At 41.0% G+C, this 17,246-nt stretch overlaps 1 protein-coding gene across 5 annotated transcripts in view; it reads right to left on the bottom strand.

Moving 5' to 3' along the window:
• The window catches only part of DAB1 (DAB adaptor protein 1), a 685,851-nt gene that overhangs the window by 8,749 nt on the left and 659,856 nt on the right, over positions 1 to 17,246 (bottom strand). For all 5 annotated transcript variants that reach the window (XM_084636865.1, XM_084636866.1, XM_084636868.1 and 2 more), the window contains 5 exons: positions 14,919 to 14,981; positions 12,961 to 13,069; positions 9,597 to 10,145; positions 6,175 to 6,302; positions 5,073 to 5,171 (listed from right to left, as the gene is read on the bottom strand). In XM_084636865.1, the coding sequence (XP_084492991.1) occupies positions 5,088 to 5,171; positions 6,175 to 6,302; positions 9,597 to 10,145; positions 12,961 to 13,069; positions 14,919 to 14,981 (933 nt within the window). In that variant the 3' untranslated portion in view covers positions 5,073 to 5,087. The remainder of the gene's footprint in view (positions 1 to 5,072; positions 5,172 to 6,174; positions 6,303 to 9,596; positions 10,146 to 12,960; positions 13,070 to 14,918; positions 14,982 to 17,246) is intronic.

The following is a 17,246-nucleotide window of genomic DNA, read 5'->3' as shown; positions in this document are numbered from 1 at the left end:
TACAGCCAACTGCAGGGAAGGAGCTACCACCAACCCTACGAGTTTCTATCTAGGCTCTGATTGAGTTTATTGAATTAAGCTGAACTGATGGATCCTGGAAAGAGGTCTCTGAGATGTTGTGAGTCTATTCTGTTCTGAGATTCCTAATACAATGCCAGAACCTTGAAGTTGATGGAAAGCCAGGGCACGCTGGGCAGCATCAATGTATTATACCCTCTATGGTTCATCATCTTGCTTAGCATGGATTAACAGCTGGCTTATAATAGTCCATCCTGGAACTGATAAACCCAGTAAGTACTTTTGTCAAGGAGGATACATGTTGTTTTCTGACCACCCAGAGATGGAAGCCAGGAGTCAACCAGCTAATTGTTGGACTACTGACATATGTCAGTGATGACAACAGCATCATGAGTTTGACTTATTTCAAGATCTTATAGTTGTCTGCACACACCTCAGACAGCAGTTGCAGAGCTTTTCTAGGAAGGATTGCTCCAGGAGAACGTGATCAGCTCTAGCCACAAATATTTTGAAGATTTGCCGAGAATCACTTCTAAGATTCACATACATGAACACTGGGTAACAAATCATTGCATCCGTATTTGTTCCATTACTTTAAATAGCTTGTGTTGAAATAACCATGGTGCCAAAGAACATCTTACACTTTTTCAGAGCTTGCTCACTGTCAGACCTTACTCTTCTTTAGGAATTAGTCCCAATAGTCCACAAAGGACTGTATTATTTTTGTGGTACTAGGATATCAGGGACTAGGGTTCAGATTCAAATGACCTAGAAGAATTACTTCCACAGTTAACATGTATATTCTTGAGATGCCAGTCATGGATGAACCAAATACATTGATGTCAAAAAGCCAAAGGTCCCTTTGTCCCTTCTCACACTCTTACTTGCATTGACTTTCACCACTGAAACTATCCAGTGTTGCTTGATAATAGATCAACATGCTGATAAAGATTACAAGTCCCTGCTGATGTAGAGTTAGTGGCTGAACTTGAAATATACTGAGGACCAGCAACTTCCGCATCAGTAAGAGTTGCAGGTACTCAACATATCTCAGGATCAGGCCCATACTTTTTATACATGGTGATGGTATCCACAGGGACTAAAGCAGAATAACTGAAAATCCCTTTTCTATTGTCAATACTGCTTTGACTAGGCAACGGAGAAGTAAGATATGTAGCTTATTTTACAGAATTTTAGCTAAACAAATATTTTCTTTTTTCTTCCCCTTTCACTTTGGTAATCTAGAAAGAGAAATAGGATTATGCCACCTCAAGCATAAATCAAAACCCAGCTAATGAAAGCATTCTTTTTATACACTGTTTTTCTCCTCCTTTCTGTACAATCACTTCACAAATTTGCTTTTCTCAACTAGAGAGAAAATGACTGGATTAAATTCTTATTAGGAATAGCTCTGCAGATACTCAAGCTTCCTTTAGCTGTGAAGTCAGGCCTGCCTGCTTTTGGTCTCAAACAACAGTGGGGCAAAGATTTAACTTATCAATAAATACCAGATTTACCTAAGCACTCAACAGCCATTACTAAACAAGTTAGTTGTGACAACAGCTGCTGTGTGATAAGAAGTTGGAAAGATTCAGTTTAAAACTACAAGAGGATGAGAGGAGAAATACAGACATGGAGATAGCAACTGAAAAATGCCAACTTAGTCTAAACGAGAACACCTAAGACTGCAAGGAACTGAGAAACCAAACGGTTAACATAGGAAATAAATCAGATTAAGAAATATCAGTTGGTGACTATACCTGAATACACTGAGATAGAAGATATTATATGTGCAGAGCTGATTATGAAGATGCTGGGAACAGATAAATTCTGAAATCCCTTCATAATGCATCATAGAATGTTCTGTTCTTGGAAAGGACAAGGTGGGTGAGGTAATGTCTTTTATTGGACCAGCTTCTGCTGGTGAAAGAGACAAGTTTTTGAGCTATACAGAATTCTTCTGGTCTGAAAATGAGTTTTGTGTAGCTCAAAAGCTTGTCGCTTTCACCAACAGAAGCTGGTCCAATAAAAGATATTACCTCACCCACCTTGTATTGCTAATATCCTGGGACCAACACAGCTAAAACAACACTGCAAACAAAATGTTCTTGGGAAGTCCATTCATCCCACTTGTATATTATGCGATTCTTGCAATAAAGAACTAGGTTCTGAAATGACCATGTGATCTCATCTACCTTTTAATGTAAAAAGCCAGCCTCTACACAGACTGTAATCCTAGGTCTTCTTTTGTACTAGAATATGTTTCTCATTACAATGAGGCTAAAAAATGCTTGGCCTGACATATACGCTATTTTACGTGTTGAATTAAAAATTCTCCTTGGAGTCTCTCCAGAATTTAGGCCTTCCCTCCCCCACCCCATCATTGATGATACAATGTTTCTGTGTAAGAGGAACTGATCCTAGCAAGTGGATTTCTTCTAGTCTGCTGTTGAATGGTACTGAATTGAGACCCTATGGTATTTAGATTGTAAGCTCTTTGGGGCAGGGACTGCATTTTTGTTCTGTGTTTGCATACTGTGTACCACAACAGGGCCCTGGTCCATGACTAGAGCCCCTAGACATGACTACAATACAAATAATAAATAACAATGATATTTTATATTGCCCAGAGTTATATGATGTAATGATAATGTGTGTTAACTTGAATAGGTTGAATTGTGAAACATGTACTTTTGGCTAGGCCCAAAATGAATGACAACATTGAAATCAACCAGAAGTTGTGGTTATAATTTGTATCCCTGTAGTGTCTAGGAGCCCTAGTTCTCTCCATTGTGCTTGGCAATATAAAAACAGAACAAAAAGACATCTCTGCCACAAGGAGTGTACAATCTAATGTAGTATGTAACAATCGACTTTGATGGTTGTCACAAGCAACCTGCAGTAGCCTTGATAGCAAAACTTGTATGAAATGCACGAGCCATCTTTGTATCAGTCAACAAACGAGAAGGAGGAACTCTTCATTACTGTCAGATAGTTCTGAAAATTATCTTGACCCTGATAATCATCAATAAACATTTGTTCATAAATCTGTAGATGTACTTTGCAGAGACACTGTAATATGGGGAGAAGGCCCAGATCTTCAACCTCCAATTAAAGTTCACAATGGGGGAATCCTGGAAAGGTACAAAGCTGGCATAGCTGGCTTATTGCCAGCCTCTAGCGGTACCCGACTCCCCAGTGCAGGGGTTGTGTCAATGCTGGCTGGGGCAGAAGGGAGCAGAAAAAGGTGGATCTGAATTACCATGTGGTCCACCAACCCCTGCTGGTGGAATGATCCTTAGGGAGCAACTCTAGCTCATTTAAATTAGCCTTCTGGGTGCTCTGACTTGACCTGTGGTGGATTCCACCACTTGAACATCTTTGGACCCAAATTTAGGGAGGCATAAAGATGGCTTAGAGCCACTTTTGCTTCCCCTCACACTCATCCTTATGCCGCTGAAGACTGGTGTGATGCTTTTTGCACTGCATTATTTATGGTTAGTAAATAGTCGAAATATCCCCAAAATTTACCAAAGCAAAGTTATCTTAAATTCTTTCACCAGATTTAATATATTAAGCAAGTGGGCTCCTAAAGCAACTATTCATTTTCAGAAGAGACAACTTATTTATGCTTAAGATACATAAGTAGCTGTTGAATATAGTGCAGTATCTAGACAAAAATGAAAATTATTCTATCAATGTAAGGGATTTGTTCCAGCAGCAGTGTGCTGAGAAACAGAAGCTATAGTAAGTCACATATTTGAGTGTTAAAAAAATATGAATGACAAAAGAGCACAGCTAATTAAACATATTCTTCAAATCGTAACGTTAAAACATATTTGGATGGAAAGACAATGCTCAACAACCGGAATCACTGTAGCTTCACTGTCTCTTTGCAAAACATATATACTGGACTGCAAATATCTCTGAGTGTCTCACAGAACTTTCACTAAGTGCTACATTTCCAATGTGTTCTGTAAGGAAAAAGATGCAAAGATCATCTCCCCCATATAACTGGATTTAACACTGTTTTGTGTCCTGGTCAAATAATGAAAATCATCATACCTAAAATGTGCATATGTAAAATCGCCATCACTTCCTGATGGTTTTAATTTGACATTGGAGATAAAAAGCCAAAAACTTCAACTTCAGTGTTACATTTTTGATACACAGATGATAATAAATGGAGTTCTTCAACTGCTCTACCACACTGATTTAGGGGGACGTGCGGGCACATCTTTATTTATTTATTTTTTAAAATTCCTTCCAGTGAGCAAGTTGTTTTATTCCACTGAATCTGTTACATCTGTGCAAATACCAGTATCATTTTTATCTAAGATAAACTTCTGCACAACATATTGAGGTTTACTAGTAATAGCTGAAATTTCTGTATTTACTCCCTAAAATTCTGACATCACTTAAAAACAAGTCTGCACTCACAGTACATTTGTTTGAACCAGTGATACTCAGACCTCATGATTCAGGAGCCAAATTAGCGATCAACATTACCCGAAGGAGCCACAGCGGTGTGAACTCATTGTTTCATTTACTACAGTACTATTCATATTTAAACAGTGTGACTGGAAATATCTAATTTATGTGTGTATTTTTTTTTCCTCACAGCAAATAAGTTAATAACTTAATGCAAGTTGATAACTTAAATGGCTAATAACATAGTAAAAGCCTCCTGATCAGTTCATAACTTAGACCGGTTAATAATTAAATCACACACGATTTTAATATCAGGTGCTGCAAAGAGCCGCAGGAGACGCATTAAAAAGCCGCTTGCGGCTCGCCAGTTGCAGAGTATCACTGGTTTAAAGCATGTAGGCAGCTGTAACAGAGAGGTGCACAACGTGAAACACTTAGCAAACGGCAAAAGCCATGCAAACCACTGAGGATGAGGAATAAATAGGGGGTGGGAGTGGAGAGGGAAAGGGAATGATGTAGTAAAGGAAAAATAAATGATGCATCCATGGGAGCGATGGTAGGCATTGGTAAAAGAATAAGTGAACACCTCAAGATGGAGAGAGAAAAAAAGGACAGATACCTACCCCAACCTGCGCTATCTAGCTACCGACCTGTGGACTTATAGTATCACCAGTAGGCTCACCAAATGGATCACTGTTGGAAGAGGCCTGAGATCCATCAGGCTAGAATACAAGAACATAACACCTTTTTTCTCAACAACAGGAAGTGAAAAGGCAGTAAGAGGTTATTTTCATGCTAGGGACACATTCTATCACGTGCAGCTACTGTACGTTTTAAAACACAAAGGGTGAGATCCTACAATTAATGTGCTTTCAAAATTTGCAAGGACTTCAAATGGGTGTTGCATACATAAAGGCACTGATTTAATGCCTGTTGAAGGTGATAAAAGAGATGCCACGACTGCAATAGGCATTGGTCAGACCCAAAATGACTGCAGGCCCAGTCCCTGAAAGCAGATCTTTGACTAAATTCATGAGCAAATCTATGTGAATCAGAGAGAGTCTAATCTTGTGTAATTTATGCCCTCTTCTATCCCCTCTGCATGTAAATTACAGCAATTTGGGCTCTGTCTAGCCTTTCTTTGACTTAAACTCAAAGCCAATTACCAGAGCATTTTATGACATACAATCCCCATTTAGCCAACCTTTGACTTTGGCCCACTGAGTCTCACTAAGTGTAATGGAATCTTAATGGAGAAAAATCATATACTAAAGGCCCACAGGTAAGGTATGTAACAAGAATAGCAACTAGCAAGAAAATGTAAGAATGTGTAAGTCAGTGTGGGCCACAGTGTTTTAACATATATACTCTTACACCTTCTTCTGCTTCCTTGGCATGTATGTTACATCAACCTGAAGTCCCTTACACATCCGTAAGTGGTGTAAGTACTTTTATGGATGTTTGAGGGTAACTAACTTACACCGCTTTACATATCACCTCAGAGTTTGGCTCCTTAATATGAATACATACTATTGTAAATATCTTGTTAATGTTCGATAGCTATCAAACCCATACTTGGAAATGAACGTTCTCTGCAACTTCCCTTAAAAAAAATCCACCAATCCTGTTGAAAAATCTATTTGACATTTCCAGCTAACTTTCAGTTACTCCCTGATATTTTCTAGCTAGAAAAGTCTAGTTAGTATTAGGAGTCAGGCTACTCACAGCCTCCTGCTCTTCACTTTTGCTTGGGCTTTCAAACCCCTCTTCGAAGAGGTCATCTGCAGTAGGATCACTGGTATGAGACACGGATGATTTTGATGGAGAACTCTGTCTAGGAGCAGGGGTTGGAGCTAAACAAAGATGACGGCAATAATAATAGGAAATCAATTCATTAAATTTGTTCAGATGGACACACTATTGAAAATCTAGTCATACTTAACCCCCCCAATTATATTATTCCTAAATTGCTTGTTTTCTGCTAAGATGTGTTTTGTAAAATGAAGCAAACAAAATCATAGTCTATAGACTGAAAATTATAACAAAAATGTCACCAACTCCTTATTTTTATTCCGAGCTTTAAATTCATTTACCCCAACATAAGAAAACTCCACAAATCAGTGTTCGAATTCTGTGATTTGAAACAAACAAACTTAATGTAAAACCTATTTCCTCTGTCAGCCTTTTCAGAAACTAGGATGTTTGTTTTTAGACCAGATGGATGTCGGGGGAGTTTTTGACCAAAAAGAAATTTCAAATGCCAAGAAAAAGATATTGATGGTGGATCTTTAGGTAGACTGAAAACACAGGGCTTGTCTATATGGAGAGACAGTGCACGGAAAGCCGGGTTGTAAATCGGCTGCACTCTAGCCTGAAATAGCAGTAGGTCAAAGCACTCTACAGAACGAATAGTGCATGGCAGCAGCATCCACCCAGAATCAAAGAGAATCATAGAAGATTAGGGTTGGAAGAGACCTCAGGAGGTCATCTAGTCCAACCCCCTGCTCAAAGCAGGACCAACCCCAACTAAATCATCCCAGCCAGGGCTTTGTCAAGCCAGGCCTTAAAAACCTCTAAGGATGGAGATTCCACCACCTCCCTAGGTAACCCATTCCAGTGCTTCACCACCCTCCTAGTGAAATAGTGTTTCCTAATATCCACTCTAGACCTCCCCCACTGCAACTTGAGACCATAGCTCCTTGTTCTGTCATCTGACACCATTGAAAACAGCCTGGTTCCAACCTCTGGAACTCCCCTTCAGGTAGTTGAAGGCTGCTATTAAATCCCCCCTCACTCTTCTCTTCTGCAGGTTAAATAAGCCCAGTTCCCTCAGCTTCTCCTCATAAGTCATGTGCTCCAGCTCCTTAATCATTTTCGTTGCCTTCCGCTGGACTCTCTCCAATTTGTCCACATCCTTTCTGTAGTGGGGGGCCCCAAACTGGATGCAATACTCCAGATGTGGCCTCACCAATGCCCAATAGAGGGGAATAATCACTTCCCTCAATCTGCTGGCAGCACTCCTACTAATGCAGCCCAATATGCCGTTAGCCTTCTTGGCAACAAGGGCACACTGTTGACTCACATCCAGCTTCTCGTCCACTGTAGCCTCCCGGGTCTTTTTCTGCCAAACTGCTGCTTAGCCAGTTGGTCCCCAGCCTGTAGCGGTGCATGGGATTCTTCCATCCTAAGTGCAGGACTCTGCACTTGTTCTTGTTGAACCTCATCAGATTTCTTTTAGCCCAATCCTCCAATTTGTCTAGGTCACTTTGGACCCTGTCCCTACCCTCCGGCATATCTACCTATCCTCCCAGCTTAGCGTCATCCACAAACTTGCTGAGGGTGTAGTCCATCCCATCATCCAGATCATTAATGAAGATGTTAAACAAAACCGGCCCCAGGACTGACTCCTGGGGCATTCTGCTTGATACCAGCTGCCAACTAGACATCGAGCCGTTGATCACTACTGGTTGAGTCCTACGATCTAGCCAGCTTTCTATCCACCTTATAGTACATTCATCCAATCCATACTTTTTTAACTTGCTGGCAAGAATACTGTGGGGATCGTAACAAAAACTTGCTAAAGTCAAGATATATGACATCCACTGCTTTCCCCATATCCACAGAACCAGTTATCTCATCATCAAAGGCAATCTGATTGGTCAGGCATGACTTGCCCTTCGTGAATCCATGTTGACTGTTCCTGATCACCTTCCTCTCCTCCCAGTGCTTCCAAATGGATTCCTTGAGGACCTGCTCCATGATTTTTCAGCGACTGAGGTGAGGCTGACCGGTTTGTAGTTCCCCGGATTCTCCTTCTTCCCTTTTTTAAAGATGGGCACTATATTTGCCTTTTTCCAATTGTCCGAGACCTCCCCCGATCACCTTGAGTTTTCAAAGATAATGGCCAATGGCTCTGCAATCACATCAGCCAACTCCCTCAGCACCCTTGGATACATTGCAATCGGCCCCATGGACTTGTGTATGTCCAGCTTTTCTAAATAGTCCTTAACCTGTTCTTTCACCACTGAGGGCTGCTCACCTCCTCCCCATACTGTGCTGCCCAGTGCAGCAGTCTGGGAGCTGACCTTGTCTGTGAAGACCAAGGCAAAAAAAGCATTGAGTACTTCAGCTTTTTCCACATCATCTGTCACTAGGTTGCCTCCCCCATTCAGTAAAGGTCCCACACTTTCCCTGACCTTCTTCTGGTTGCTAACATACCTGTAGAAACCCTTCTTGTTACCCTTCACATCCTTTCCTAGCTACAGCTCCAATTGTGCTTTACACCCCTGCATGGTTGAGCAATATTTTTATACTCCTCCCTAGTCATCTGTCCAAGTTTCCACTTCTTGTAAGCTTCCTTTTTGTGTTGTAAGCTCACCGAAGATTTCTCTGTTAAGCCAACCTGGTCACGTGCCATATTTGCTATTCTTTCTGCACATTGGGATGGCTTGCTGGGCTGTTCTCAGTGGTGGCAGATGACAGATTATTTAGTTGGTGTTGGTCCTGCTTTGAGTCTTCTATGATTAGTGTTATTAAGTTCAATCTAGCTTCTATGCAACTCAATAGACACCTGTTGGCTTCCATGGGAGTTAGATCTATACCAGTGTTAGCACTCGTATAATGGAATCTCTTTATAAACAATTTTTTGCAACTCCACAGTATTAGCACATTTATGCACCTAGAGTGAAATTCACTCCAGTACAGAGGGCCTGAAGAAGGCCTATTCAACACTTAAATCCTACTGAAGTCTCCAAAAATACAGCTGGAGTGGGACTTAAAATGGCCCCCTGTAGGGATGAATTTCACGCCTACTGAGTGAATATTTTCTCAACAATATTTTTAATATTTTCCAAACCAGTTTAAATGTGCTTAGTTTAGGCATATTTTGAAGAGCAGACCTATTACTGTTTTATTAAAAATTAAATTTTAGCTTTCAACCTTTGAAGTTGTTGATTTCAATCGCCTCTGTAATTTGTAGCTTAAATCATGTTTCCCTAGCTCCAGGATGCCACTAACAAGCTTGATCTTGCATGAAGATACAAAGCTCACGTGTAGTCCAACATAGTACATCAGAGAAAAGGGAAAAGCTTTGAGGAGACGGTCACATTTGAGGAAGAGACTGTGACTGGAAGGATTTGGGTACTTACGTGAATTTGTAGATGGTGTTGTAGAAGTCACAGGAGTCAAATTTAATTGAGAGATGTCAAAGTCATCACAATCATCTGCATCCTGTGCCATCCCGACTTTGTTAAAATAGCTGGAGAAGGCCTCTGAGGTACAACTGAGGGAAGGCTGGTCTGGTTTTCGTGATGGCACTGGCGGAGGCTGAGCCATCTGGAAATCTTTGAACATTTCTTTTCCCATTTTCTGTCTGGGCCTGTCTGTCTGTGGACTTGATCTGGTGGAATCGCTTGTGGGTGGAACAGTAGCTATGGGAGCAATGGTACCTTGAAACATGGCTGCTTGTAAAGGCATAACAGTTTGTGTTGGCATGAAGGCAGTTGGTTGGAACTGACCAGCTACAGATGGCCATGGTTGCTGGGTAGGAGAAAAAATACCAGGTTGGCCCCATGCTATTGGCTGTCCTCCCTGCATCACCTGAGCAACTGGAGGCTGAGCACTCATGGCCAATTGTTGTTGAACGAGGGGTTGCTGTCCCCAGAAGGAGGGCAGGACAGCTCCCATTGCAACATAACCTTAAAGAATAACAACAGGATTGTTTTAGCGCATGAACATGAACAGCAAGAGGATGTGGTACAGGAAACACTGTTAGTCAAAAATACACAGACTGTGTCAGGAGTCACAGGGACTTTTACCAATTTACATCACTTCCTTAAATGTGTCAATCCTGTGCTCTTGGCAGGTGTGCAAACAGTTCAATAAATAAAGCGTAACTGGACTGACTTTAATAATAATCCTCATCCCCACTCATTAGGGAAAAAAAATTATTTCCCTCCTCCTCAAATCACATGAATCCTCCCCCTTCCCATAAACTAGAGAGAAAAGGTGGCATGTTGGAACACAGTTTGCCTTGAAAATCAGCTAACCTGGGTTTTGGTAGACGAAAGAGTAACGTGAGCGCCAGAGCAGAGGACTCCTCTCAAAAAATGCCATCTTGTGTAACTCTACCCCACTTCTATGCTAGATCCGCAGAGAACAGGAGTCTCTTACAGCCTCACTAAAGAACTCTACCTTGTTAGCTCATGCTATAGCAGCTCATGCGTTTTGCTCTGGAGGTCCCTGATTCAATCCTTAGTATGTTGGCCCAGATGGGAGCCATCAAATTTACCGTTCCGGTTCAAGCCAGACGACGGTTAGCTCAGGGGCCTGCTTTGATTGCAATTGCTACTGTATCTCATGATAATAGAGGTTTTCTCTGAGGGAGGCAGGACTCAAACCATTAAGGCCTTTGTAGAGGAAAACCAACCTTTTAAATTGCACCCAGAAATGGACACAGTGCAGATTATGAAGCACATGGGCTCCCTCTGAGAAGCAACCCTAAGTAAAGGAATGGCTAAATTTCAAATAGTTCATGTTTCTTAGTGGTCTTCAGGCTTGGCACTAAGTAGAACACTTTGCAATAATCCTATCTGAAAGTTACAGATAACTGAGGCAAGATCTATAAAAGATAAAGGCATAACCTCACCAAATACAGATGAAAAAGCACACTTGGCTACTTCAACACCCAGAAGCTGCTAAGCATGCATGCTATGAATTAAGAAAACATACTTGAAAAATTAGAGGTATGTTGTTTTGTATAATAGATGCCAAAAAATTGCGCTGGGTAATAGCTTATAATGAAAACCTTCTAGCTAGGGGAAAGAGTTGAATATTAAAAACTGGAGTCATTAAAACATTCTAACTTTGATTTGACACTGCTCAGACAAAACTTCCCTGTCAAACTAATGGGAATCTTGGCTGAGTCTGGACTGTATGACTAGACCTTTAGTTTGTCATTTACAATTAAAAAGAAAAAAAGCAGATGAATCCAACAGAGTTTTCGACTGTGTTTAATATAAAAGGATTTCTGAAACTCTACCCTGAAAACCTCTATTAAAGAAGAAACTAAGTGACAGCGCTTATGTTTTACTAATACAAAATGATGTTATATTAATACGAGACCCAAGTGCTACATTAATAATTTTAATTTATTGTTAATATTTTACAATGTGGGATCTCTCTTTCCTCTTCTTTTTACTGGTATAGCAGTAGAAAAGAAATCTTTCCTTGACCTATAAGTTTTCCTTACCCTGCTTTTACCTTTTACTTTTGGTTTATTTCTGGGTTTATTGCAATGCAAACTGTAAAGGAGTAAGACAGCAAAACAAAAATCATAAGCAATTGATCTTGGAATCATTTAGCCAAGGAGAACAATAACATAGCTGAATATGTATTTCAACAAATGGTTATGATGGGGAATGTGAAGTAGGAGCCTCCGCAACTTTGTCAGAGCAATGAGGAATTTCCCACTCCATAACCCCAAAACACAGCATTGTAGTTATGACCTTTCTGACGAAAGGACACTGGAGGGTACTTCTTTGGAAGTACATCAGAGTTTTCCATAACCAGTTAACAAACAGGATCAAAGTGCTTATCTGGTTCTATTCCATGTATCAGGTATGTTACTTTCAAGTGCTAACATAATAATGGAACATTGATACAGTAAAAGATTTCCACTGTGTTACATTTCAGGACAGATGATGCCGTACATCATAGCACTGAAGGTGCTAACCATCCAGAAAACTACTGTTGAATGATTCAAGACACTCCTTTTTCTCCTTCCCAAATGGGACGGAATGAGCTGTTTTTGCAATGCTCCCAGCCCCTGGCAGACCAGAGAGCAAGACCAGAAGTCAAACCCACATCTCCTGCATGTCAGTGCAGAATCTTACACAAACTCTGAATTTTGAGCACTTTGAGGAACATAGCAAAGCCTAGCTGAAACGTCACACTTTGGCTACATGGAATAGCTTTAAAAATGGTCACAAATTTTTCATGTTTCTTGCTGTGCCATCATTTACTGTACATAGTTCAGAATGTCTACAGTTATTACTGGAAATTCAAAGCTAAATAACTTTCCCTCTCCTATTACAACAATCGCTTATAGGTATGTAAACTATATACTTGAACTTCCAGAGACTTTTTAGTCCCAGATCTTTCTTTACTTCATTAGATGTTAGCAAACTCAATATACTGAAGGTTCGACTTGGTACTGATTTGGATTTTCTTTGTCCTGAAGTACAGTACTGTAAGACATTACTGTAAGTAAGTACATTACCGTAAGACAGGCTGTACTTTCACATTTCTATAGTGGAAAACTTTTTTTTAACCCTTATGTTTTGGACGTTGAGACATAAAACAGAACAGATACCTGAGTTCCACAGTTTAGTTATTATTTTCAAAATATATTATTATATTTAATATATAATATATATATATAATATATATAATAATATTTTCAAAATAACCAGCCCTAAAATTAGTCTTTAAATAATCCTATCGGGTTCTTACCTGAGGGTACAGCAGCAGTGCTGAAAGGTACAGAACCAAACGTGTCTGTACTAGCAGGAAGTGACTGGCATGAAGATGGGATAAAGGCATCACCTGGAGTTGCAGGAGTCTACAAAATGAGACAGGAATAAAATACAACAGTGACATATCAGCTACTGTTTCTGCCATCAGCAATCGGCATGCACTGAGGTGCCACATCACCTTTATCTCCAAAAAGAGAGATGCAGATGTAAAGAAGCAGCAGGAAAAAGATCATCAGCACCACAAGACAGAAGACAACAGGAAAAGAGAGAAAAAATACAGAACTCTTAGGCCATGAAGAAAAAGAACAATATAACTTGCATAATCATGTATCACGTGCAAATTTCTGACAGCACCTGTTTCTTAAGAAATAGAAGTCTGTGATTCTGAAGCTTAATAGTTTAACTGAGGATTGATGTAAACAACAGACACAGAAAATAATGCAGAAAGGATTTTAAACCAGGGTGAAATTACTGTATTACAGAAGAATGATTAAATATTGCTCCAGTTCATCAATAGGCCTAGAGGCAAAGTCCTGCATGTTAGAAGAAGACTGGTCCCATTGTTAAAGATAAGGATTAGAAGATGGGAGATCTGAACTCTCTTCCTAGATGTGCCACAAAATTCCTTTGTTACCTTACTGCACAGTGCCTCAGTTTCCCTATCTGGAAAAGGAGAATATTAATATTCCCCTATGTCACAATCTGTTTTGAGGCTTAAAAATGAACTGGAAAAATTCTCTATTTCTACTTTATAATGAAAACAGCTTGTTTCAAAGGCTTCCATCTCCTTAAAGTAACACACACATTTTTGTTTTTAACTTGTTTTTAGGTCCTTCTTCCCTCCCTTAGCTGAAGGACTGGGATATGATCTTTGGAGGTTCCAAAGAGTGATGTCATTCAAAGCTGTAACCACATCTGATGTTCTCCTTCCCAAACAACTGAGTTTTAGACAGAGTCCCACACAGCAGATGCCACTGCTAAACGGAAGTGATGGGAGCTGCAGCTCAGGTTACAGCCCTGTATGACATCACCATTCAGATCTCTATTTAAAAAAAAAAAAAAAAAAGGTTGAGGCCATCCTTGCACATCACAAAGGAGCAGTGCGATGGGGTGTTCAGCCTACACAAGGCCTGAAGGGGTTGTAGTGGCTGGGTAGGCCAATTAACTGCACTGGCTGTATCTGGAGGAAGAGACAGGGAGCAATGAGGATTAATTAAAAAGGAAGCTCAGCTGCACAAGAACAGGAGGGGCCTGCATAAAGCCCAGTAGCTGAGAGGACAATGGGGCTGCAGAGAGAGAGAGAGGCTGCAGTCACTGTTACAGTGACAGATGGCAAGGGAGGAAATCGCCCAGGGATACACGGTAAGGGCTAGGACCCGATTACTTGTTGTAGAGTCCCTGGTCTGGAACCCCTTGTAGAGGGCAGGCCTGAGTTCCCCTACCAGCTACGAGGGAAGTGGCACCATTAGGGCAGTGAAAGAGAAGACTGTGACGGACAATGGGTCCTGAGAGACATTGATGCATGTGATTTCCCCGGTAGGGGAAAACCACAGTGACCGGACTGGGGGAATCAAGCCATGAAGTGGGAGCAGTTGAGTCCTGAGAGAGCAAGACAGGGGGTGACGGTGTGCAACCGCAGGAAGAGGCATCAGCCTGGCAGAGTTAATCCCCAGACGTCGTCAGAAGGAGATGTGCCAGCGGTGAGTAGAGCACCCCGAGACAAGCAGTGATTGGAGAAAACCATTTTTTTTCCTTTTTGAATATGTTTGCTTCCTAGTTCACCTTTATTTCACTACTGTTTGAAAAAACACTTTGAAATCCTTCATTTTGGAGTGCATGCTACTCACCCTCCTGCATTTCTAGACATGGCTACAGTAAACCTGCTTTTTACCGGCCAGGTAGAAAAAGGCAGGGCAAGTTTCCCTGGGTACTTACTGGGGGAGAGGTTACATCAGGAGGAGTGGACATGTCCCCAAAAAGCTCTAGTTGGGTAACAGCCTGCAAAGAGAAGAATACATCTGTATTTATCCTTTAAGGAGAATCAAGGAAGAGGGTGCCTGAGACTGTAAACAAGTAATGAATTCATATCATCTATCCAAAATAAAGCTATTTATGCCTTGACTGTCCCCTCCGTGGGGACGGACTAGGCCCTGGGGCTGGCTCACAAACCTAGAGGAAGCTCAAACAGCCCCTGGGAAACTCTCTTATGGGGGATCCACCACAGAAGGGGATAGAGAGAAAGCATCCACAATGGGGCTATATTCTCTTTCCCCTCTTAGCTTCACTGGGCACAGGGGATGTGTGTATGTCCCATTGCCACCCAACCCTTCCACCATGGCCCCATCTCTGATCTCTCAAGCCCCAGACTACAACCTCTGTGGGGTCCAGGGGAAGTGGGTCGAATGTTGCTATGGAGTTGGCTGAGGCCCCACCTTCCCCATGGGATGAGTACGGCCTGCACGAGCCCTAGGCGATGAGAGGAGACACAGTTAGGCATTACCACTGGATAGCTCTAAATGCTAGAAATGTTTTACCAGGGACTCCATTTGGAGTTTGGTTTTGAAACAGATCAACCAAAGAGGTCTCTCTCAGTTGGACCAGAAGGGGGAAAACCCATTCATAACATATAGCAGCCTCAGTGGCTGCATAAGCAAAGTATCGGCCGAAGCTCAGACTCAGCACTCACAGAGATGAATTTAGACTGGACAGAGCCACTAGTGACATGGAAACCCAAGCAGTTCTGAGGAAGCCTTGCTTTGACTGTGTCTTCTACAGTACACAAGCCAAAATAGCATGAAACTTGATAGTGATCAAGTATTTACATCTGCCATATAATATTAATGATTCCTCCTGCACCAAACTTCTATGAAAGTATAATTTAAGTATTTTGATCAAAAAGAGCTGCTTGAAGGTATTTAGGTACTGATCGTAAGTGGGATCAGTTGCTGCAGTACTATCCTCCCAAAATTATTTGTATATTTAATTTTTAAAGGAACTTATCACATTTCCTGTTGTATTGCACAAAGTCAGATTACTACTGTATCTGTGCAGTGTGAATTATTGTCCCATTATGAAACAGCCTAGGAAAACAAGATGACATGATAAATTGATGAGTATTCAGAGGAGTGAAATTTATACACAATTAATAGAGCTGGTTGAAATTGTTTAGGTGGGATACTTTTTTCTTTCTGAGAAATAAATTTGCTGGAAATGAAAATTTTTGTTCCTTTCAAAATTTTTCCAGTTTTGTGATGAAAACATGAACCTTCCCAACAAAAAAATGTGTGGTATTTGATTTTTTTTCATTGTGAAACTGGAAAATTCCTGTGAAAATTACCAAAAAAAGGCAGGGGGAATTTTTGTTACTTTAATTTTTTCCCCAAGGAAAATACTCACCATTTTCTGACTAGCTTTAACAATTAATTACTGGTCAAGATTCTGGAGTCAAATTGCCTTCCCCCACCAACCTTATAATTTAGACCAGGGATAGCCCCTGTTTCACCCAACCTCTGAAAAATATCAGGGTAAAAATCTTCATAGTTTCATTTTAAATTTATCTATAGACACACCACTTTGAAGGATTCTGGTGGGAATCCAAAGCTCTGAGCAGCTCCCAGTTCTGACAGTAGTTCTTCCAAAGCTTTATCCTGTATCCTTTATTCAAATAAGTAACCCCACTGAAGTTATGGGAGTTTTCAGTATAGATTATTCGACAGGCAAAGGTTACAGAGTTTGGGCCATAGTTAAAACCAGAAAGAACCAAAATATTCGGGAACTCCAAATGGTTCTGAGAGCTGAGGTATCCACGGAACTTCCACTGCTCTCCACCTAAAACTCCATGCATGGGAGGTAACAGAGCAAGTAATAACACTTAGGACTTGCATAACTATGGGTGCTCTCCATCAGAGCCACGGGGCAGATGTTGGGGGACTCAGCCAATGGCACTGCACATCTGTTCTGTCAGGGGTAGGGGCCACTGAAGCAAGAAGCCAAACTGGCAGAACAGTTCCTAGCTTCACATGGAAGAGTTTAAAATCTACCCCCTACTTTTCTTACCGAAGGGACATTACAGGGAATGCTCAGAGGGGAATTCAGTGAGGTTTTCCTCCTTTCCTCCACTTCTCCTGTGGCTTCTTCTGGAGCCCAAGAACATGAAAAATCAGGCTTTTAAATTTTAATGGGATTGAACATCCATCTTAACTCTGTTTCTTGTCCCATCCCCCACTTTAGGTGGGATCACAAGGTCTGGAGACAACGTTGCAG

Source organism: Lepidochelys olivacea, assembly GCF_965140295.1.
Source record: "Lepidochelys olivacea isolate rLepOli2 genome assembly, chromosome: 8".
Classification (NCBI taxonomy): Eukaryota; Metazoa; Chordata; order Testudines; family Cheloniidae; genus Lepidochelys; species Lepidochelys olivacea.
This window is presented reverse-complemented; position numbering and strand designations above follow the sequence as displayed.